General features: G+C 39.1%; 1 protein-coding gene across 14 annotated transcripts in view; it reads right to left on the bottom strand.

The window, feature by feature from the left end:
* Positions 1-24,431, bottom strand: part of LOC143172364 (CUGBP Elav-like family member 4) — a 719,169-nt gene that overhangs the window by 618,176 nt on the left and 76,562 nt on the right. For all 14 annotated transcript variants that reach the window (XR_012997334.1, XR_012997335.1, XM_076361730.1 and 11 more), the window contains exon 2: positions 10,264-10,346. Coding sequence is in view for 12 of the 14 variants with exons in the window: in XM_076361730.1 (XP_076217845.1) it covers positions 10,264-10,346 (83 nt within the window). In the remaining 2 variants the exon portion in view is untranslated. The remainder of the gene's footprint in view (positions 1-10,263; positions 10,347-24,431) is intronic.

The following is a 24,431-nucleotide window of genomic DNA, read 5'->3' as shown; positions in this document are numbered from 1 at the left end:
TACAGAATGAGAGCCCCCCCCTCACTGGGAAGCATATTTCTTAGCCGCACAATGAACGTCACATTATAATATCCAAACTGAAATAATTGTAAATACCCAATTTATCTAGACCCATTTGTGCTGTCTGCTTAATTGTTGCACTTCACTCAACAAAGACAATGAAATTAGTTTGGACAGGCTCACTTTAGAGGCATTACCACTATGCTATGGCAGCTTGGGTTCAGAGTGCTGATGGAAAAGGCTTAACAGAATAAAAATAAAAGAGAAATACATAGCAATATAGACAAATTTGGGACCTGCACTGGGGCATGAGACACTGTCTTAGAAGGGTGTCACATCTGTATTTTACTTTTTATAGTGTATGCACATTTGTAGAGCCTGCACTATAGTTTCCAAAAACCATACAGAGCCCACAAAATATACATATTTTCTCAAGATCCCCTCAGCAGCAGTCTGCTTGTTGGATGCTAGTGACATGTTGTGCCCAGCTTCGCCAGGAGTGTCTTAGCTTCTCCCCTCCGAGGTGAAATGTGTGTAACATCAAGCAATGTGAAGGTGCAGAGGTAGAAAAAAATAACAAGCTGGGAGCAGCAGGCTGCTACCACCAAAACAACTAGCCTGCAAGACTCGCCCCTCCCGCACACACCCCACCTCCTTTCCCCTGCGTGGGATAAGTATGGGCACAGAAGTCAATCCCTAGTCACTCCCCAGCTGCTTTAAGGAAGAACAGGCAACAGAACACCGCATGAACAACCCTCCCCTGGCTGCCTTGTTTCTCTTGGGCAACAGAAACATACACTGAAAAGCTCACATACACTAAGCCTCATAATTTCAAGAAACATCAGATTTACAACAAGCCAACTCTATTATCTATATACATGTAGCATCACAAAACGTGAAAAGGATCAGTAACCTAAGTCTCTCCCTTTGTCTGGAAAAAATGCGTGATCTCCCAGGCAGTTGGGAAGCACGGTGTTCCTCCTCAGCAGCTGTAATCTCAACTCATTTCACCAGGCAGGCATTATGTGAACACAGGGTAATGTTTCTAGCAAATCTACAAAGGAGATAAGAGATGACAAGGACAGACGTGCAGAGTGAGATGGGACGGAGGAGAAGAGAAGGAGAGAATGCTGTTTGGCCAGACATGAGGCACTAGTGTGACTTTATTGAGAAAGGACACCACAAAGTAAAGCAAAAGACAGAAGCAACGTCTCAGATGTTTACCGAGGAAGATCTTGACAGTAAGTCAGCCATAAATAAAAAGACCCAGAAAATCTGATTCCAGTTTTACCACCCAGGAAACAAAATGCTAGTCCATTGATCAAAGCTATAAATGAAATCAGAAATTCATGCCAGTATGTCTTATAAGTTACATATTTACCATGCAAAGTCACTATAGTAGCATAGAAATGACTGAGCCATTCACAGAACAAGAGAAAAATAAATTCACTCCATCTGTTTGAAGGAGCAACATGAGCTTGGAATGGATTAGTTATAGCTGGACAAGACTTGCTCTGCCAAAAGCTGCCTACAAAGCCAGTGATCAAAACAGTCATTTTTTGCAACATGCCAAAGAAAATATGCACTAGAAAGTAGCAGAGGCTTTGAGGATTGTAATTTACCATACCTAAGGGGAAAGGAACAACTTCATTCTAGCACCATAGGATTCATTTGGTGCTGAAAATGTATGCATATCAAGGTCAAAATATAGTACAGAACTCAAAGAAATTTGCAGGCACAGGTTTTTGAGAGGAATTGTATTTTAAAAAGATGATTTTGCTTTTAAAGGGGTGAAATGGTGGGAAGGGGAGAGGAGAAAAAGTATGGGAAACAAGATATAAGAAGTTCCCATTAAAGAGAAAAATGGGAAATGCACATTTCTTCTTTGAAAAATAGGTTAGGCTTAATTTTGTCCTTGTACTTACAGAAACTAATCAGAGAGATCTGACATTGCTGGGAACCTGCCAAGTGCAGCAACTCGTACATGCAGTGCCACTGTAAGTCTCTCATTGCAGCTACTCAACAGAGCAAAGTCACTTCAGATATCTACTTGCCTGAACTGATAGTGCAATCTCATGGTCAGTCATTCCCCACCACTTTCTCCCTGCCAAAGTAAGAGTGCAGCAGAATTGAAGCACAGAAGCTAAATGGGTTACATCATGTCAAGTCCTATCAAAAGTTATCCGTGAGTGGAGAGATGGGACAGTTTTTGCCACTCCCAAAAGCATTCCAGCTCAGCTAGTTCCTTAAAAGGTGTTCTTAACTTTAAGCACAGTTTTAAGCTTAATGCATGAATCGTGCTCTTAGACTGTTTAATACAGGTTACACAGCTTTTTTAAAAGATCTGCAGCCAGTGGCTGGATTTCACGTGGTAAGGCTTGCAGTCTGTCTACACTGCAACTGACAGTCTGTTTTCAACATGCGTAGATCTTCCTAACCTACATAGCATAAGTAGCACTAACAGAAATAATGTTTCAGGCAAGATTCAAGTCCTTGTTGTACAATCACCCCCCAGGAATTACAGTCATAGAATGTGGTTGCTCCACAGCATTCAAGTCTGTGGTTTCGTGTTTTCATTGCTATTATACACGCTATTTAAATTAAACTAGACCAAGACACACCTCTATGGGTTTCAATGATAATAATTTTGGTGGCAGACATACATACTTGATCCATCACTCTTGTTTATGGTCTTCAACCTTTGTACTTTAAAAAAAAAAGAATAATTATTTTTGTCTCACTGAGCATCTGAAGGATTTAAAGACATGCATACACTGCATGAAGAAACACAGGGCAGACAGCTTACATCAATGTAAGCTATGAGTAGTACAGCTGCCACTGGTAAGCCTATAGTATTCCATACCATATTGGCATGGTATATTCCATACCATACCATATATTCCATATATTCCATACCATATTGCCACAGGCGGAAGTCCAAATCACATAATTATTCAGCATCTTCATCTAAGTGCTTTACTGAAAGCTTACGTTGGCCTGGCATTACGGATCACAATCAGCACATGCTTCTCCATTACTATATAGTGCAAATACAGGAAGTGGGTGTTTATGGAAAGGTTAGCCTATGAACAATGACCCCTGGACTAGGTAATGTCACACAATATCATCCATATGACCGAACGGATGAGAAGTAAATTGGCTGTTAAAGGGTGCCTGTTCTTCTCTTCCTCTGTCTCTCTGTGACTGAGAACACGGGATGAGAAGTGGAGGTTTATTGCTTGCAAGTTATTCCTGGGCATATTCCATCATCACTTGAATCAGTAGGGTCACACAACTGGAAACCCCAGTGTTTAGGGTTCGTTAGTATCCAATGGCTAACACTGTTGAAACCCCAAGACACCAACAATCTTTAATTCCTACAGTCTGGAGGTGGGACCTCTCTCTAGTAAAAAGCCTGTGGGAGCTACTGAATGGCCCAGCAGGTGTCAGGGATGCTCAGCATTTTGTGAGATCAGATATTCGGATGCAAAGAGTCTTGGTAGAAATCTGTTTCCTCATTTAGAGCTATGGTACTGTTCACGATGACATCATTTCAGCAGTGACAAATATAGCTGAGTCTGCTCTTTCCTACGCCATATAAATCCTTTGACCTCAATCAGATCACTGCTGATTTACACTTGTGTAAATGAAGTCAGAATCAAACCCATGGCATTCACAAATGTAGGCCAGAGTAAGCATTACTCACAGACAAGAGACAACCCTTCAGAGGAAGGAAAAGAGATCATTTTCATGCAAATATCCTTAATAATAAGGAACAAGAGATAGAAATAAGAGTATGAATGAAATGCAATCAAGAACTGCTCCGAGATCAGATTTGCTTCTAACTTTATGATGCTGCATCAGCTGCTCTTAAAGTAGCTTAAGCCCAAAATTTGACCTACCTGAAACTTGTTATATATAATTTTTCATCAGGGATCTGTGAGCTAACTCAATCCCTAGGCTTGGCTTTGAAGGTAGCTGAAGGTGCTCAGCTACTTACAGGATCTGAAAAGATTTGATTGCTGTGTTCTATGAAAATGGAACATTTTTTTTTTTTTTTTTTGCCGAGATCTAGGTTTGCCCTCAAATTGTTACACATTATCTATTTATTTATGCATAAACAGTGGCATGATGGTTTGGAGAACAGGGGCCCTTTGATGGGAGGTAAGCTTGACTAGCCTATGGGAGTTTACTGCTATGCATATAAATGAGGCCATACATACAAATATGCAGAACAGACAAGTGAAAATATACAGCATCTCTTTAAAATGAAATACTTTGATTGCTCCAATCACAAGAAGTTGTAAAACTACCCTGAAGAATTAACAGCCTCAGTACATGCTAACTACATCCATCATAAATTCGTCTTTAGTTTCTGTTATCATATCACTGTCTCTTGGGACCCCCAGTCCTGTCATCATTTGCCCTTTATAATTTATTCAGCTTGTACTTGCCTGAATCCTTTCTACTTATCATTCATCTTTACAGTTGTACATAAAATTAGATTGATCCTCCTATGGCAGACACGTCAGAGAAAAAAGTTGTCATTGAATAACACATAAAGCAAATGAAGGTCCAGCAAAAGCTTTTGTTGAATAAACTGGAAATCATCCTTTGAGAGCCAAAAGGTGTCAAATTAGAAAGGCAAGACAATGCTACCTTTATAATTTAAATTTTGCACACCATTTTTCAATTGCCACCAAATCTCAAACACAACTGAGAAACCTTGTTCCTATTTTGCATATCAAGCTAAGCTTGGTTAGCTACCACAAATGTGATGAATACACCAGTCTCAGCTGAGATAACAGCATGCATCCAACACACTATTTTTGTCAGAATGCTTGCACTGTATCCTTTTCCTCTAAAGCTCTTTGGACTCGGTGGCAGAGAGAGAGTTTACTTTGTATTCTAGAGGCTGCTGTATAGGGATACAGAAGCCAATCTTTAACTAGTGAAATGGAACTTTAATGTTTACCAAGCAGATAGGACCCAGGTGTTTCATCTCATCTGCTGAACAGAACAGCACTGTCAAACTACAGGGGTTTTTAGCAAATGGAAAGTGCATATGGTTTCCTCTCCCTCTCTTGTCCCCTCCTTTCCCCAAAGCAGTATCCAAAAGTCCTTTTACTGGCTGGCCAGTCAGAAGGAGGAAGCAAGGGGTAAAAATAAATAAATAAATCTTTTTAACCATGACATTGACACCTAAAGATTTTAAAGCACCGGAGAATTTCTACAGGACTGGTTTTTGCAAGTCTCTTACCTCAAATCTGTTTTTATTCCTTTTCATCTTCATTTTTAACTTCAGAACACAGACATTTTTCTCCCAAGGGAACAATTAAATGTGTTTTCCTTCAAAATCTAAAGGGCATGGTGAGCAGGCTGTGTGTTCAGCAGGCTACTTTAATCAATGGAACCCATCCAGCCTGCCACTGCTGACCAAATTGCAATTTACATTGGTAGAGAAAACTTTTGAAATGGGAAGGTATGGGAATATAATACCATTTCTGGCATAACACAGTGTGCAGAGTGATATGTGGTTTAATGGTTTTCTAACAAGCTTTTGGAAAAAGCTTTGAAACATTAAAAAAAGACAATAAGACTGTACAATCACAGCAAGGTCTGCTTGAACATTGAAATCCATGCTATATGGGCAGGACTTCTGAAGTCCACATGACACTTATGTCTCATTTAAGCCTTATTATAAGGATTCAAGAGGGGCTAGATTTTGCAAGACACCCTCTCCCCCCCCGCCCCCGCCCCCATGCTCAGGTGTCTTTCCTCACATATACATAAGAATTTGAGCTGGATAAGACCAATAACATTGAAAAACTTTTATTTTTTTTTTTTAAAACTGAGCACAACTTTAGTTCCATTAAGGAGGCTTTTTTTGTTTGTTTAAAACTGGGTTTAATGAGAGTTTTATGAGCTCACCTGTCTTCTAATGTTAAAGATGCATATTTTGCATATGATGAATAAGCAGAATGCATTTTTTCTAGATGGCAGAAGAGACAAAGGATATCAGAACAGTTAGGAAGAAAACTAATTATGTTATGGACTGAGAAATTTAACATACCAGTAGTACCACTCTCCCTTTCAAGAGGAATAGATACAGTAAGAAAAACCAGTCTATTTCCCAGCCTGAATAAGCCCCGCAGATTGCTGAGGTTAACAGTTTCTTAGATATTTAATTTCATAGTTATTCTTTGCAAGTCTTACAGGGAGGTTTTAACATTATGCAAAAGAGGCAGTGCCTCCAACCAAGTATACATGGACTATTCACTCCCATTGCTTGAGAGAGCCACAAAGAACTAGAGGAAAAAAATGTTGCTGTGCTTATCATACATGAGCTCAGTTTATTTGTGCTATAAATAAAAGTAGATCTTGATAGCATAATTACATTTCTCAGCATTATCCTCTGCCATTCGCTTCAGAAAGAAAAAAAGAAAGGGGAGAAAAAGTTGGCTTCACTATAATTTGTAATCAAAATGACTACACTTAAAACATAATTTTATTTCTCTGATTTCATTTCCTGTGAAGCTTTGTGGGGCAAATAGATAATATTATACCAAATCTGCAGGCAGATAATTCTCACATCCCCTGCACTGGCATTTTCTAGATCACTTTCCTCCCCTCCCCGTGCTTTCCCCAAGACCATGGGCTGTGTTTGTGATATTGCATTTTATCATTGAGAGATACATCAGCATCAGAAATCCCAAGGGTGAATCAACTTTTACTTTCTCTACTTTCTCTCTCCTGCTCCCCCAAATTACTCTTCCTCGCCTAATTTGCTTTTTATAATGTTGGGGGGGGGGGGGGGGGGGGAGGGAAGTGGTTTCCCACTATGAAGGATTAGCGCAGATTATGGTGAACAGTGTTAATTATAGGTGGGGAAAGAGAATAGCGCATCTCTCCAATCTGTTCTTGATTTCCCCCGTGTCTGGCTGGCTGGTAATAAGCCTCCTTTAATCTGGCAGTCCCCTTGGTGAAATCAGCACCACGGACAGCAATATTGATTGCTTCTGAGAAACCATCACAGCTGCTCAACCAAATTACCTTTGATATGTGACCTTTAATGTAATTACTGCAACATCAAAGCATTTCTATAAATTATTAAAGAACTAATATACTTCATCATCCAGCTACTCTATTATATGTAAAATAAACAATCACAACTAAACGCTAGAATTTGAATTGTCCGACGCTCGCAAAGTGCTCTTTACACATACATACACACCCTGCCATGTTAACCTTCTGTTTTAGGCAAGACAATGTCAAACTGTCCAAAACAGCCCGATTCATTTAGATTAAGAGGATTCAACTAATACTTTTATGTTTTACATTCCATTCTAGTTGCTTCAAAATATCTATCATGATTCCTTCCTGCCCCAAAACAAAAGACTTTATTAATCAACACATACCTGCTTGGAAGTCTTTTGATTATTCCACAAGATGACTTTATGTCCCACATATAACATAGAAATATGTGAAACATATTTCTGTCATCTTACAAAGCACATCCAGAAAGTAATTACTGTAAAATATGTGCATGTAGCCACTCCACTAAAAACAAAGTGATACATAGCTAAGAGGCAAGGTGTCTGAATCTGGACACAAACTCCTCATGCCTCACCATTTCCATACATTAGCATTCATGTGCATATTATTAAAAATGACTCAATTCTGTGTTTTATAATACAAAGAACACAAACAGCAATATTGCAAGAGCAAGCAAATACACAGTTTAATGGGGGATGGGAAAGAAGTGTCTTAATTCAACGGCTCACTGTAGTACTATTTTCTTTTTTCCTATACCAGGCTTGTTAATTATTTTTGATACCTCCTCAATAGTGTTGTTTGTGTCACAGACAGTAGAGGGTCAAGAGAAGGTGTTATATATGTGTCATTTGTGAACTCATGTGAATGAGGACTTAGACCCCTGACCTTACGAGTGCTTTTTATTTTACGGTGATGAACTATGCTCGATATTGTTGGCGCATGTTATCAAGAACAGTCAGGTAAGTCATAAATTATTCTTTGCTACTCACATAGGAACCATAAAACAGTATCCAGGCATGATAGTTTATCAAGAGACAAGGCTGGTTTCCTTAAATAAACTACAGTGACATCATTCAGAAGATGAGTTCAGAAACTTGGCAGAAAGCTGTATGCAGAGGGTTTGCTGGTGGAAAGTAAACCTTTATCCTGAGACAAACAGAACTGGAAATGAAAGGGATGACAGAAGTTAGTGCTCAGAACTCTCAAAAACCTGGCTGCTATTTTAGACAGAGGATTCACCATTCCCAATTCAATCAGATCCTGATGTGTCACCTCAAAGTGTAAAACAAAACAAAAAAGCCTTCTGAAGTCAGCGTGGTCAGTATGGGCTATATGTGATAGAAATGACATAAACCAGGGAAGAAATGTTTTGCCTGTAGTCAGTATAACCTCTGAAGGAAGTCTTGACCCTAATGCAAAAGCTGGTTGAATTTTGTCACTGTCCAAGACAACAATTTTGACTTTAAGAGTTTTGTGATTTGAAATCTCTAAAATACAAACTGAGATTCAGAACTGTGGACATATAAAGAAGTAATTTAAAAAAAAAGAAAAAAGAAAAAAGAAGAAATTCTAAATTGTCACTTGCCCTCCCTCCCCAGCTCTGAGCCCTCAGTCTCACTGAACCACTGTCTTGAAGATATTCCCCATCATACAACTTCAGGATGAGATTTTAACCTCTTAGAGAAGATATGAGCTCCATATGCAAGTGAGTGGGCTGGCTCCTAATAAGGAGAGCAAACAGTTTCAGTGAAAACAATTGGAATTGCAGTTATTATCTTTTAAATGCACAACACCCTATTCATCACAAGCATATGTCTAGTTTTGATAAATATATATTTGATTTTAAGCATATTTCAGAAAATTTCAGGTAAAATGTTACCTAAAACATCCCTATTCAAAATATTTTCATTTTTTGTACACCCAGTTCTATCATTCAGAGGAGAGAGAAGTAAAAAGAAAACATCACCTGTTGGGGGAAAAAAAAAAGGAAAAAAAAAGAAAAACCTAAACCCCAACAAGACTCAAGTTACTTTCAATCTGCGGCTAACGAGTTTCTAGGAAAAAATAATTCAGAGGGAGTTGTCAGCTGACAAATGTATTTTTAGGGAATGAAGTATGTATATATTTACATAAGGTATGGCCTTTAAAGCAAAGATAGATGTAGATGAGCAAGTGTGTGGGCATCTCAATACTGGCAAGGTGGCATAGAGATAGGTAAATAGACCCAGGATGATGGAAGCAAGCAGAGCAGAATCAACACTTTCTTCAGCAACACAGAGCGACTGATGTGTCGTAGGTTTTGTGGAAAGGTAGGTTATGGGTACGCAGGACTCAGTCATTCAACATCAACTAATAAAGGCAGACTTTTGGATCAATTTCCTCTCAGTTTAGATGCAACCTGAAACCCTCAGGATCCCACTCTTAATTACTTGATCACTGATGATTGTGTCATTGTGAAACCAGCCCTATTCTAGCTACAGGAGTACTGCACTCGGCTGTTTCCTATCTATGTACCCTGGCTGAATCTAAATAGTCTCTCTCTCTCTCCCTCCTCCTGGTTACTGCTAAACTGGAAACCCATCCCAGCAGGGCAGGTCTTCCCCACATAATGCTGATTCTATTTTTAGTTCTGCTTGTGTTGTCTGAACCTTAGATCTTGCTCGTGTGAATAATTTTCCTCATTATCTTGTGTTCGTCTCTCCTCTCTCTCTTTTCTCCTTGTCTCACTGCCTTTCCAATCTGCTACAGCTGCTTGAATACTAAAGTAAATGAGTCAAACCACTTTGTCATCAGGAATATGTTTTCATTCTGTGATAACTCAATAATGTGATCTGTTTCTTGATTTCTTGTTGCCACACCTTGCTTCAGAGAAGAAAAATAGTAAGAGGTAACACCTGGTGAGCACTTCTAGTATTTCATTGTAGTGGTCAGAATCGTAAAGCCTTTCCTCAGCTGAGTAAGGCTGGTAGAATCCAGCCCATAACCAGTTAATTACTGTTTTCCTGACTCCCAATAAGAGCAAAAAGCTTTTCGTTTTATGTGTGGAAACGATTTGGGTGGGTTGGTGGTATCTTGATTTTATTACCACAATGCAAATAGTGAATCATCCAAGCAACCGGAGACATTATGCTTCCAAAGCCAAGTTGGGAACTCCATATGTAACCCGTTTTAGATTTAAAGAAAAAAAAGTTATAAATCTGGACTCACCCCTGGCAGTGTCTTCTGTTCATGCAGTGCACTCTGGGCCTTTAGAGCAGACTCCCTTTCGCAGTACGTTAGGAAGGCACAGCCTGTGAACAAAAGGCAAAACCTCAGTAAGCAGTGCTTCAGAAGGGATCTGTTTAAAATTGAGACAGAGCAAACCACTTTCCCATCATCACCCCATTCTCAGTAAATCAATCATAAAAATCTCTCCTTAGTAGGTCAGTAGTAAAGAGTCAAGAAATGAAGCTATCATCACTTCCTCTGAGCCCTGATGAAAAGTGAGCAACAGTGTGGCTATGAGTGCTTACTGTTGTTTGAATACATGCTTAAGTGTCAGATACAGAAGGCTGTACAGGATTAGGGATCTCAAAGAACCCACATGGTGGCAAGGTGGGGCATGAGATCCCACTCCCGCTCCAGCAGCAGCACTGGGAACAAGCCCCTTACTGCCATATCATGCTGAAGGTCTCATGCCCTTCTTTTGTACCAAGTACTTCAAGTAAAGGGCATACAAGGACTTGGGACTTTCTACTGCAGAGGACTACGCCTATTGTTTAGCCTGACTTGCATCCACAAGTAGTCTCCCTGTTTGCATCACACCAGAAAGCCACCACCCTGCACTTGCTGCTGCAAGGGCTCATTGGCTTCCAACCATGCATACAAAGACAATAGCAGCAAAGCCCAAACAATCAATCCAAAACTTCCATGTTGCTTTACAGATCATTAGAACTTCAGAGATGTTCCAATGGATCATGTCTTTGATTCTTCCAAAAAGTTGTCTTATCAACTACAAAGGTTAAAGCTCTGTCATGATAGGGCAGAGCAAAAACCCTGCTCTGCTTTCTCTCCCCACCTCCATGCTCACCTTCTGGTAAAACTGGTCAATGTTGCAATGTCTTACACCAGTTTTGTGTGTGTCTGATGTGATCGGATTATTCCTTCTTACTGCAGTATACTGAAAACCTGCCAGTTCCTGCAGCAAAAGAAGTGCTTGTTATGCAAAGGACATTTTCTCTGAAATTACTACAGAATGTCTGCAACCTCGCCAGCTCCTTGAAATGGAGGTATCGTATCTTTCAAGGTTTGGGTAGCATGTCCATCAAACTGTGGGCATCTTCCAAAAGCAGGACAAGTGCAGAGAGACTGCCAAAGAAACAAGTGTGTCCCATGGCCTCATCTTGACCGACCCACCTTCTCCCCATGCATATAAAAAAGTATGCAACAGGTGAGTAAACAGTAGACTATGAACTTTTTTCAGCTCTGATCACCACTGTGGTCTTTTTGTCCATACGATGTTCACTGTTTTATCCAAGCTGGTTCCTTAGACAATATTACTGAAGAAATATGCACTTGTTCTTTTTTCTTTACAATGTTTTTAATAGATTAGTACGCACAAGAGATTAGGGAGATTTTTTTTTTTTTTCCTATAGACATATATATATTTTCTCAAAAACTGTCTTGTGGAAATCACCCTACTCCTCTCACAAGGAAGCTACAAGCTGGATGAATGTTGCAATTTGGCATGGAAAAAAAAAAACACCTTATTTTTTGCCCTATTTCTTACCCTATATTACTTTTGGAAGGTCTTGTTCTTTTCAGTTTATTCAAGCCAATCACATTTATTATGTCTCAATAATTGTGACTCAGAAGCAGAAGTTGACTATCAAGGAAGGAGACTGAACAACAGCAAAAGTTTGCGTACTCTAATTGGAATTATTTGGATTTGTTCCCCTCTAACTTTAAATAGATGAGTTTTCAGTTAGTCTGCATCTACCAGAGAAGAGGAAGAAACTGTGGCAGAGAGTTTACAGCTAGTAGAAGTAATGGATTGAAAAGGATCCTTAAAAGTCACCCATAGCTTGATAATCAAATGGGAAACTATGCTTAAATTTAATTTCTGTGCTAAATCACAGGCTGAGAGCTCTCTGTTGACTAGACACAATAAGAAAGTGTCCCTTTAGTAGCAGACGTGGAGCAGCTGATACAGTCTAATTAGGCACATCATAGTGCACTGTTATAGAGATAAACTATGCAGTGTAAAGCTCCCATAATGATAGCTATATTTTTCTCCTCATTTGATGGCCATGACGACAGTTCAGGGTAACAATGTCCTGCAAGTCCCACCATATCATGACTCTAATTCAGACTGAGTAGACAGAAGACTACTCCTCTCCGAAGGAGCAAAGTTTCCTTCCAAGATCCACATAAAGTCTGTGTGTGGGCAAGTTCTCATCAGGGAGAAACCTCCGTTAAGCCCTCTCCAGACATGTTTGTGAAAGTGGTAGAAGTACCAAACTCCCAGAAACAGTACTTAGTAGAATGCATCCAAACATCACTGATTTCCCAAACAAGGTGTTAGGACAGAAAGGCCTTTGACATGGAAAAGAAGAAATCTAGTCTCTCATATGGTCAGACAGAAAAACCCCATGTTTTTCAGGGACAAAAAATGTTTTGTGGACGTATTTCTTTTTCCCTTGCTCCTTAAAAATGTCATGCACATGAATTACACTCTATCCCACTCTTGTTGGGAAAAAAGTAATTTATTTAGGAAAAATAATACCTCATTTACTTTAAGTAAATCCTGATTGCTTAGAGACAGTAAGAAGTTGCATTCCAGCAATGGCCAGCTGGAATAAAGTAGAGGTTAATGTTCATAATAGGCCTCAAACCTGAACTTGAAAAGGCCAGTTCATGGGGTTTTTTGTCTTCCCTTTACTTATCACAAGATTGCTCTATAAGGCACAAACCCTGCATCAGCCATCAGCTAGACTAATATTTTTTAAAAAAATTAACGTGGTTTGTGATAAAACAATACATATCTATTATTCCATCCTGCAAGAATTTCCATATTTCAGCTCCTTGTGCATTAGGACAAAAGGCAATAAGATTTCTTGCCCCACTCCCCACCCCCTTAGAAACATCAAAATACTTGATCTGTCCTTTGTATTGTGATGTTTAATGGAATTACAGCCTCTTTCATGTGTTACTTTTCCTAGGCTACCTCTTTCAGTGTGCATCCATATGACCCCTCCAAAGGATTATTCCTTCCTGGAGAATGTTGCTTAAAGAACAGAGCACTGAACACTCAGGTTAACACTACAGGATACAACACCCTAAACAACCAAGTCTTGAAATAATATCATATGAAGCAGCTATACTGGGTTTTACAGAGAAAAGTCAAACTGGTGAAAAAAGTTATTTTTTTCATTTTGATTTCCCAGATGGAAAACAATTTCAGAACAATCAATTTTCCCCACTGAAACTTTTGATTGTGTACAGAACCACTTATTTCACTGGAAAAAAAGAACATTTTGATAGTAAACTCTTAAGTAGATCAACTTAAAAGCTCACTTGCTATCAGCTGTTTGGGCTGGATGTGAATCTGACTTCTGGGTGAAAGGCTTCATATTCCATTACAAATCATTTGCACCATCCAGCCCCCTGGAACAGCCTGTGTTCAACAGTATAATGAATATTTCTGAACACATCTCTTAAGGAAAGATAGAGTGAAGGCTATGCATTATTTCTGTCATCTACTTGTATGTGTGGTAATGACTGAGTGAATACAGTGCTTGAGAATTATATCTGAATTTGAACAAAAAATCTAATTGACTAATTATTGATAATGAAGGACTTGCTCCTAGCTGTTCCTAATTTCAATTCCATTTCTCTCAAACATGCCAAGTTTTCCAGACATATGTCAATCAGCTAAAAGATGCTTTGTTTGGATTGTGTCTTTCCAGCCGTTCATTTGCTACCAGTGGACAGCTCTTTGGGCTACCGCATAAACATCTGGAAACTCCCATCTGGCAATTAACTGTCAACCTATTGAACTGCAATCTTTTGGAAACTTGAGGACATATCAAGTGGTCTCCTGGGAAACAAGGTTGTTAAAGAGAAGAGGGAAACAAAAACAAGAGCTTGAGATGGGGGGGGGGGGGGGAAAAATATATATATATATATAAAAGCTCTATTTTAATTTTACCTCCAGGGAATTCAATAACGTAAATAATAATTGCATGGAATACAGATGGATAATGAGCGCACTTATGGCAACTTCAACCCCACAGTAAGTCTCTTGAAGATCTTGCACAAACCGGGGAGGCAAAACAGTCAGGGGACACATTCTGAGCTGAACAGAATAATTCTGGAAACCAAGAATTATTTCACCCCACCAGGACCAGTTCATCCTGGGACAAATGAAAACACAGTCTTGGCACTTGACATCTCAGTGCTTATCAGTTCAGTGAATCGGTTGACTCTCAGCCACTTTAAACCAGATAAGTAGTTCTGACCAGCTAAAAAGTACTGTTCACCTAACTCAAATTTAGCTATTTAAAATTAGTTATCTTAGGTTCTGCCATCAATGACAAGACATTCATGTGACCTTGCATACAGGAGAAGAATAAACCTCTGGAGAGGCCTATCCTCTACACTGGGGGTAAGAACTATGCACAACCATCTCAGGTGCAGGCTTTTAGCTTCAAGGTTGCATGTTCAAAGCATCAGATTCCACCTGCCACCTCTAACCTCCCAGTTACCTCAAGTATATGCATTATCTGTATCTTAATTAATCCTTGTTATATATGGTGGGAGATGAAGATGATGCATACTGGAGATCTATTAATAACTGTAATTAAGGGCTTTTCCCCCTGTCTTGTTTTATTCTGGCAGACAGCCACAGGTATCCTGGCACAGTTTCTCCTCTTTACCCATTGTTTACATCAAAGAACAAGCACTTAGTGACTTATGACCCTTTCTTTGCATGATGTGTTTTGGTGACATCTTATGATTTTATTAGAACTACATAACCTCACACAAAGCATGCCTTTAGCTTTTCCATACGTCTAGATCCAGAGGCATTGTCTAAGAGCTAGACTATAACCATGATCATTTCCAGGTATTTGCTGTCTGTCCGAACAAGGCATTAAAGGTCCAGTCTAAATCTAATGAAAAAATACTTATATACTTCAACAGGCTTTGGGGAAGGGGCCCTTAAATCTTTCTGGGCCTATATTTATTCTTTGGCATTATGAGGGAAAATTAAAAAGTTTGTTAGGCGCTTTAAGACTCTTGGGTGAAAGCCAAGAGCTAAAGCAGATTCTGAGCTCAGAGGTATAAATCCAGTCAAGGGGAGAGCTTGCATGTACCTCAGCAGAACTATGCAATTACATCAACATAAAATTAGGTTCATGATTTGACCCATAATCTATTGCCTCCCTCAGAAGAATCCTTGGCTCAGACACTGACCTCAGCTAAATTGGTGATAATCCAGAACAGTTAGGATAACCCTAGTTTTTGAGAAGGCTGGCTTAAGTGGTCTAAGCCAGTTTTTGATTTGCAAACATTTGTGATTGTAGAGTATACACTCAACCAGTTATCACAGCTCAGCTGACAGGTGATAACTTCTGAAACTACAGCCCTTCTGATACCTGTAAGTGTAACTAAAATCGGAATCATTGCCTCGGAAAAGATAAAACTATCACAAGGCTCTCAGTTTTTTGTTGGTTTTTCTTCTTTGAGTCAATTAGCTTCATGCTTTTAGTTACAATAATATTCATTTACTTTAACAGTGAGGTTTCCTAAATTGGCCTTCCTATGTTGTTTTGTGTTAGACTCCTGCATAGTGCATGAACTGGTGAACAAGATGATACCCTTCTGTTAACAGTTACGCAAGAAAGAACAAATAAATCAATTCATAGTGTCTACTACTGCGGAAGCTTTTCCCCTACCACCTTTAATGTACCTAACTTCCCCAAACCCCAAGGCAGAGAAGCCAAGGGCCTTACTCCAGCAGCACTCTATGGAGTTCAAGAAAGCAAACTGCAATTCGAGCACAACTATCCAAGACCTTCATGCTGTATACAGAAAATGGAGGAGAGTAATAATATTGCATACCTTAGACCACATGCTAGTGGTCATGCTCCAACTTAAGAATACCTACAGTCTTGTAGAGGAGCTGCTTTGAGAGCAAAAAACTTGCATCTCTGGGAAATAGGAACTCTCAACGCATCACAGCTTTAAGCATCTCATTTAGTGATGCTTCAGTCTCTCTGTGCCCTAACTACCTTTAAAACATTTGGACCAAGGTGTACAAGTTATCTGTGGTGGACCAGAGATCTGTCCCCCATCTTCCAAGCTCTAGGTTTGTGTTTAAGAGAGCTCTTCCTCTGAAAATAAAACAGTCCCTTGCTTCAAGATTCAGGGAACTGTTACACAAAGAAAGATTGTAACACTTAAGAAAACTCTTGCCTTAAAATCAACATCTCAGATTACGTCTCCCAGCTAGGATTTCAAAGTGAAAAAGATTTTTTTTTTTTTTTCTTTAACTATCCTAGCTCTACATGTCTGCTTTTGAAACAATTCTCATTTGCTCTGTCTACAGTGGACTGCCCAAGGTTTAATCACTTGAGGGTTTCAGAGACTGAGCTCTGAGCTGAATTTTCTTGAGGGGGACACAATCAATAAAGACTTTTGGAACTGGAAATGTTTTATCCAATTTCTTCATCTGTTTCTCTCTCAGTGATTAACTACCTTCTGACAAAAGTTAACATCTTTGCTGGTAAAGAACACTCACTTGGCTAGAACTTTCTTTTTCTCCATCTCCCCTGCTGCACAACTACTGAACACTAACTGTTTAGAGAAAAAGATAGGAATAAAAATCTTCTCAGATATCAGCTTCCCTGTCAATTATATTGCAAGGCAGATTAACATCCGAAATGCCCTGCTGTGTGGAATGCTAATTTTCTTTTTCCTTTTATGTTATTTTCCATTAACTATTATGATGCTGTCATTTTCCTACTATAGATAACTGGATAGGGGTCTGTATGTAAAAACATACACAAGGCACACTCATATAAACCCATGAACCAGTATTAAAGAACAAATTAAGAGTCCAAATCTGGAAATGCAGAAGTTAACCATATTTACAGAATATTAGCTCATTTAAAATGCATTTACGATATTTCAAAATGAGACATGGATATGCACAATCCAAATCAGAGTCCTTCCTCAGACTAAGCAGTGCTTAATTACATTTAGCAGTGTCCAAGCAGACAGCAGAGAGACTTGAGTAACTGTTGGTGCATGCAAGCATTTCAACAAAACACAGTCAATAGTTTCATCTTGATTTTTGATAACAAGTAGTTTTTTAATGAAAGCAACAGTTTTAAGAAGCCAAAATTTCTTATAGGAAGTTTTAATGAAACATTTCACCAAGAAGTGTTTCTTAACCCCATGATACAAGTTCTGATCAAAGCCTACAGCAAGAGAAACTTATTCCAGGACAGTCAGTAGTTCAGACTCTAATCTGAATCAGGCAAGCAGGGTCTCAAGCCCAGGGCTTCTACACATCAGAGCAGAGTGCATTGTCACTGGCAGACCCCTGAGGGTCCATCTCTATTTCTTCTTAAGTAACTCCACAGCTACCTTGCCTCCATTCTACTGCAGAACTGGAAAGCTTTTGATCTCTCAAACTTTTTTCCCCAGGATGAGGGAACAGTTTCTGGCCTCGATTCACACAAGGATAAGTTTCTCCTGGGGTCTTGAAAGTTCCTTGCAAGTTGCTTTGAACCATCCTTTGCTGACTGGTACACTCAAGATAAGGTACAGAATGAACCATTCATTTGACATAGCATATAACAAGTCCTGTTTTCCCATAACTGCCAACATATTAGCTTTAAATTTCATCCTGAAACTTCTGAGATACTTTTGATTATCTGAGCGCAAGTCAACCCAAGATTCACTGCTCAAGTTTCTGCAAGTCTAGCCAACCAGAACATTTTACTTCCCAGAAGAGGTGTCTAATTTCCATACACACAGCAAACCATCAATGAAAAGACTCCCCATTAGAGAAATAAGAATGTAGATTACTGGTTAAGGTAGTTGTCTATCAAAGAGATTGCTGGTGTGCCTAAGAGGGCCTGCAAATATTTGATGCTTTGAATTACATTAGAAAACATTTTTAAACAGACCAGCCTCACCTCAGCTTCTTGTTTGTTGCCCAGTAACTGTGGACTCCATGTTGTAAGGAGATGCATTCCCTCAGGCCCTATCCATCAAACAATTAGGGCATGCTTTTGATTTTAAAGTATAAAAAGGCTGATTTTAAAGTGAAACTAATGATCAAGTGGTTTTCTGGACCAAGCAACAGCGTTCCCAGTATTTCAGAACTCAGTCACTGATGAGAAAGTCATGGCCAAACTCTAGGGATCACTCAAGTGAGGATGAGAATAAGTAGGTTCCAGCTTTTACTCAGTAAGGAAACATCAAGTTTAAGTTAAAAACCTGATCACCTCTAAGCTTGGATCACTTCAACTTACCTATTACTTCAAAGAAAAATCCAACATATTTGTGTTATCCATTTTGTATTGCAACCTCAGAAAAAAATTAATAATAAAAAAATTATCATGAAATCTTCAAGATTTCTTGTTTCCAGTGTGGTGGTAAACAAAGGAAATATAGAAGGTGTTTTCTTTGCCTTGTGATTCACTGGTGAAAGTCGAGATTATAACTAGAAACAATCCTGCTGTTGAAACACTACCGCTTGCATTCAGACAGTTATGGGTTAAACCTCCTTAGAGTACGTGCATTAATTAGACTCTGTACCTGCTGTTCTGGGTCCTGCATTTGAGTTCTTTCTATTGTTAGCAGCATATGAATAACTCAGTGGACTTTCTAAAACACTTAGCTGTTTCAGAAACTTTTCCCCCTCTTCTTAATTTTATTTTGATTTTTGGATCCACTTCTTTTGGGAAGACTTCTTCAAGAATTCTCAACTAGTCTCCCGAGGTTGTGCTACTGTTAAACAACATTCACTTTGAATGCCTTGAATCTTAGCAAAATAAACCTAAAGCAAAACCATCTCTAAATGAATTAGGCTGTTCTGCCACATACAACTTTTTCCAAGCCTTGCTTTCCTGCATCCACATAGGGTTGATCTGTGTTTTGTTTTTTTTACTGCTCACTATCTTTCACCAGGGTGAGGAACAGGCATTTCTTGGAAAATAACAATCAATTCAGTGTGCAGGAAATGTGTTTGTACTTGAAAACATAAGAAAAATTGGTATTTTCACCCTTAAAAAAATGCCAGGGCTATGCAGTTAACACCTTATTTATAGCACCATCAAATGATTAGTTATTTATGCTTTTGTCTCAGGAACATGCAAGTAGCTTGTTCTAAATACAAACTTGTATGTGCTCCGAAACAGCCTCATATTCTTTCTTCTCAGAGACAGGGCACGTGTCAATATAGACTTCTGACATTTCCAGCTCAAGTTTGAAAGCAAAAGGCACTGAAACAACTTCAGGAAAGAGCTATTATTAGACAACTTCTAGCCAATTCAGAAGCAGACTATTGTAATTATCTCTCCAGAGTTATTGTTCTTACCAAGTTTGCCAGCCCACGTTTTTCCAATTCAAGAAGTTCAGATTCAGAATGGAACCTTTAAGACACCTCTCAAAATCAACCTCAATACCTTTCTGTTACTTATGATCAAGTGCATATCACCTCATATGCAAGAACTGTAAACGGGACAACATTAGAATCTTTTTGTTAAGTTCCACAGGGTTTTGTTAAGTTTAAATTCAGGTAAGTGTATCTGAAGCCACCTTAGGATTTTTATATTACAAATCAAATCCAAACCCACAAAGAATGTATTTCCTGCTTCCAGCTGATATAGAAATGAAAATCTTTAAGCAGCAGCTGCTCCTGCAAGATGATCATCCTGAGACTGGAAGTCTCCAGAAACTTGTAAGAGTCACAATATGAGCCAGAGAAAACTCTACAATACCAGCTGGCTTCATGAGATTTCTGGAGACAAATTTCAGCTGTCAGAACAATTAACATCCAGGCTCCCATAACCAGATGCTGTTTTCCATATGTTTTGACTTTTAATAGTTTTTCCTATCCTCTAAGTAATGTTAGGAGCAAACAAGTATTGTCTCTTATCTCCTATTTCTTTCTCCTTACCCTTCTCTCAGTTTGCCTTGTTCATTAACTATAGGCAGTGGAATAACATGAAGTAGGATCAAGTTCTTCTGCAAGCAGCCAGAGATGAAGTAACATTCTTAATCAACAGCCCTCTATCTACTTAGGGCTGAGAACCACAAGACACATAGTCTGTATGTGTGCATGAGAGAGAAAGCAAGGTGAAATAAGGTGCTCTTGGATTACGGCAGGAGAAAGATGGCAAAGGCTTCTCAAAGGTCCTATCTGTTATAGCACAAAGGAAGAGAGGTAGGTCCCAAGAACAAGGGCCTCCACTGCTTCTCTGGCAAAAAGCTCTAAGCTGAGCTATCGTTGCATTGTACAAGCTTGCTTTAAGAGCCTGGCTCAAGTATAAATTATTTAGGAACAAGACAAGGCATTCAAAGGCTGGAATAAGATTTAACCACCTGTCCAAGGCCACACAAATAGTTTGTAGTAAAGGTCAGCCTTGAACCAAAACCTCCTAAGACTCTACCCAGAGCTATGAACACCTATCAGTCTGCTTTTCTTAAATATGGACAAATTCCTGCATAGACTCACAAATACATTATGTCCAAGTAGATTCTCTCAAAAAAGTAAACTGGAAACACTATTGTCCCTTGCATCCAGGTACATTTTCCCATCCACTATTGTGGGACTGAGTTCCTGGGTAAGAACTTAAAAACAAACAGTGTGTGAATTTAAGTCTAAAATTTCCAATTTTTACAAAAGGTATAAGGGTGCAATCTTTGAAGTGAAAAAGAAACAGTGAAATTAATTACAATATCTGTGTAATTTACAAAGCTTCAGTGCACTGGGTTTAAAAGGGCTCTTGTCAGTGTGAAGTGAAGGAAGTACAATTTCCTGATGAACAGAGAACACAAGGTAAAGTGTGTAGTAATCACTACCGGAGAGATATTTTGATCACTTTTTTTTTGTTGATCAACTTAAAAATTAGTGAACAATGATATATAGTAGATTGTTTCAGTTAAACACTTGATAGAGCTTCTAGCAGAAATTTTTGCTTTGAGAATTAAATTCATATTAGACTGGATGAACAGTGTAGCCCCCAAAGCACTGAGGACTGGCAGGAGGAATGTGCATGATAAATGTCAGTTGCATCAAGATGGAAGAGCTGTCTAGCAAAGTAGAAGATCTGATCTTAAATTTAAACAACGCAGCAACGAAGATTTCACACATGAAGAGGAATGGAGAATAAATCGCAACAGATCCTAGAGTGTGCTGAGCCTCTTAATAATGTGCCCAGCCACCTGAATCCCCGCTGGGGAGGATTAGCCATGCCTAGCACCTTGCATGATTCTGCAGCAATAGCCGCAGAGGCAAATGTCCAAATGTTCAACAGGACGTAAGAAGCTGAAAGGCAGGAATGTCAAATAACACTTTCAGATGATAGTGGACAGTATCACATACAACGGCATGTATGTCACTTCCAGATCAAAGACACCGCCTTCCTTTGGTGTCAATAGAAAATCTACATCTAAAATGATCCTGCCAGCTGTGATCGCCTGGAATTGTTCAGAAACACATGGAAGGAAAAAAAGGAAAAGAAAAGATGGATTTCAGAGATGAGTAATAGAAATTCTTAATGGGCTGGGAGGACTGACTTATGAGGGAAGATTAAGAGAACTAAATATGTATAACTCGGGTAAATGATGACTCAGGGGGATAGATGATAACCAGCTACAAGCCTTGAAGGTGTAAACACAAAGTATGGAGAAAGGTTGTTCAGGGTGATATCAGAGAATAATAGCCAGGAGTGACAACACAAAATTCAACAACAGAATATTTAGGCTGAGTATCAGGAATGCTTCCTAACTGTTGGGAATATCGGTGTTTGCTCCCCCCCCCCCAGCCCCCAAGGTGGCTTTTGCATCTAACTGATCTGTTAGTCAAGAATATATTTAATTTCATTTTTATTTGTTTTCATGCATAAGCATAGTGCATGACCTAAGGTTTTCCAGATCCTACAAGTTCAGGGACAATAGTGGAATAATCCCTTAAAACATGATTGAGGGGTATCTATGTGTGTGTGTATTGGGGGTGGGGGTGTAGAAAAGGCAGGGAGGGAAAAGGCAGAAAGAAGAGTTAAATCAACATGGGGGGTGCCTCTCAGCGCAAACCTTAACTCAGCCATTTTCTTACATCTTTCATGTCACTGTTCATATGACAGTTCTGTAAGCTTTTTGTCTCCCTATTCCACTGAGGCATAAGGAGAGAGAAATGCTTGCAACTCTAGAACAGAATCATGACCACAGATTCTTACGCGATTTAGGACAATTGCAAGTTATAAGATGGAAGTTTATGACCCTACAGAAGGTAAAAGTAAACATTACTAACTGTCTCTCCCAGCCATTAGAGCAAATCAGTCCTTCATGGAACTTCTATTACTCAAGTCACTTGAAACCATAAACAAAAGTTAATATTGATCCAAGAGCAAATGCATTCAGAGGGCCTCCATTTCCCCCCTTCTCCCGATTTCTAACTTTTACGATTCTGTCTAACAGTTTAACACATTGTCTAACCCAGGAGAAAGCCCATTCTTTTAAGAAACCAGTTTCAATAACCTTTCCTGGTGAAAAAAAATCAGAATGTCAACTGACTGGGATGGAAGGTTGTATTAAAATGCAATCCATCCATGGTCAGCTGGGCAATTGCCTACAATTTTTAACCAGTTGGACAGAGCTGAGCAGACAGCCACCCACCAAGTTTTTCTGAGTGGTGTATTTTTTTTGTTTTATAAAGATCAATTTCAGGGAAAAAAATGAGAGTCAATTATAAAAAAAGCAATTACAATTCTACTAGGTTTTTTTTTAAGTTTTAATATGACATCTTGCTTGATATTTATTTCTCCACTGATTTAATATAGAGAGAAGTTCTAAACCAAGAATGAACACAAAAGCATGTCTGTACCAACACAATAGCAGCAAACAGCTTCCCATGGGAAAGTATTCAGACTGTAGAACAGTCTCCTCAAAAGACACTAGTGGAAGCCATTTTGCCCAAGACATTAAAAGATGGATGAAAGAAACTTTCTAGGATACCTTCTGAATACGGTGGCCTACCAAAACTTTCCCTGTTACCAGCCTATGAATCACTGGCTAGTGGATGCCTGGAAACACACACTAGTGATGTGGTTTTACTTTATTATTTTTTCCCATCAGGAAAGCTAAAAATAGTAAGCCAGCTGCTGAGCATCTCTGGGAGGCTGAAACTCACTGGAGAATCCCTGCTGATGTCAGAAAGTAGGAGAGTAGAGTTTAATGAGTTTAAAAAAACCCAAACAACAACCAGTGCTGTCTTCAAGGATCTATAAGGATGACGGTACCATGTCAGACAAAGTCCATCTCGTACAATATCCTCCTTCCAACAGTGGTGAGAAGCAGATGCCCCGAGAAGAGTATAAGGAGAGGATGTGCATAATGCCTCCTCTGGTATTCTTCTCAGTCTCCAGCCTTGTGGCTCAGGGACTTCTGGGCCAAATGCGATCTCTATGTAGACAGTAATCACTTGATGAAACTCAATCTCTCATTTTCCACAGCCATTTATTACATTTTAACATTTCAGTTGCTGTTTTTCCTGTAAACAGATTTAAGGGGGTTGGTTTGTTTTGTGTTTTTTTTTATGATTTATAGTGAATAAGTTTTCCAGGAAAAGTAGTAGACTTCTGCCTAGCAAGCTGCAGTCTTAAAAACATGCACCATAAGAGCTTGCTTCCAAGACCACCTATAATCTGATATCACTGAGCAGTCCAAAAGGTGAATTAAGAGGTTACAGCTTTAAAAGTGTGACACACAGGGCTCCCAGCATCTTACCAACCCATTTACAGACAGCCAGGGAACCTTTCAAGACCCAAGTAGATCAGCTGGCAGAAGCTTTGAGTTGAAGCATTTGTTAAATATTTTGGTTCCAGTAAGTCAACATTGCTCAATATGGAACTAATTTATCACAGGATTTCTTCTCTAGTTCTACCTCTGCTGATAAACAAATTTCTCATGATGATACCTTCTGCATGATAATAAGAAAATACCCACAGGAATATGGAATAATATTCCCCCAACCCCAAGAAAAAAAAAAAGATTCTATATACCCCCCCCCCCCTCAAGGTTATAAAATCTCTGCATGGTCCTTACATTTTTAAGAGTAAAAATACAAGATTTTCTGACTTGTGGGTTTTTTTTAAATG

Source organism: Aptenodytes patagonicus, chromosome Z (assembly GCF_965638725.1).
Source record: "Aptenodytes patagonicus chromosome Z, bAptPat1.pri.cur, whole genome shotgun sequence".
Classification (NCBI taxonomy): Eukaryota; Metazoa; Chordata; class Aves; order Sphenisciformes; family Spheniscidae; genus Aptenodytes; species Aptenodytes patagonicus.
Note: the sequence above shows the minus strand (reverse complement) of the source record. Positions and strands in the feature narration are given on the sequence as shown.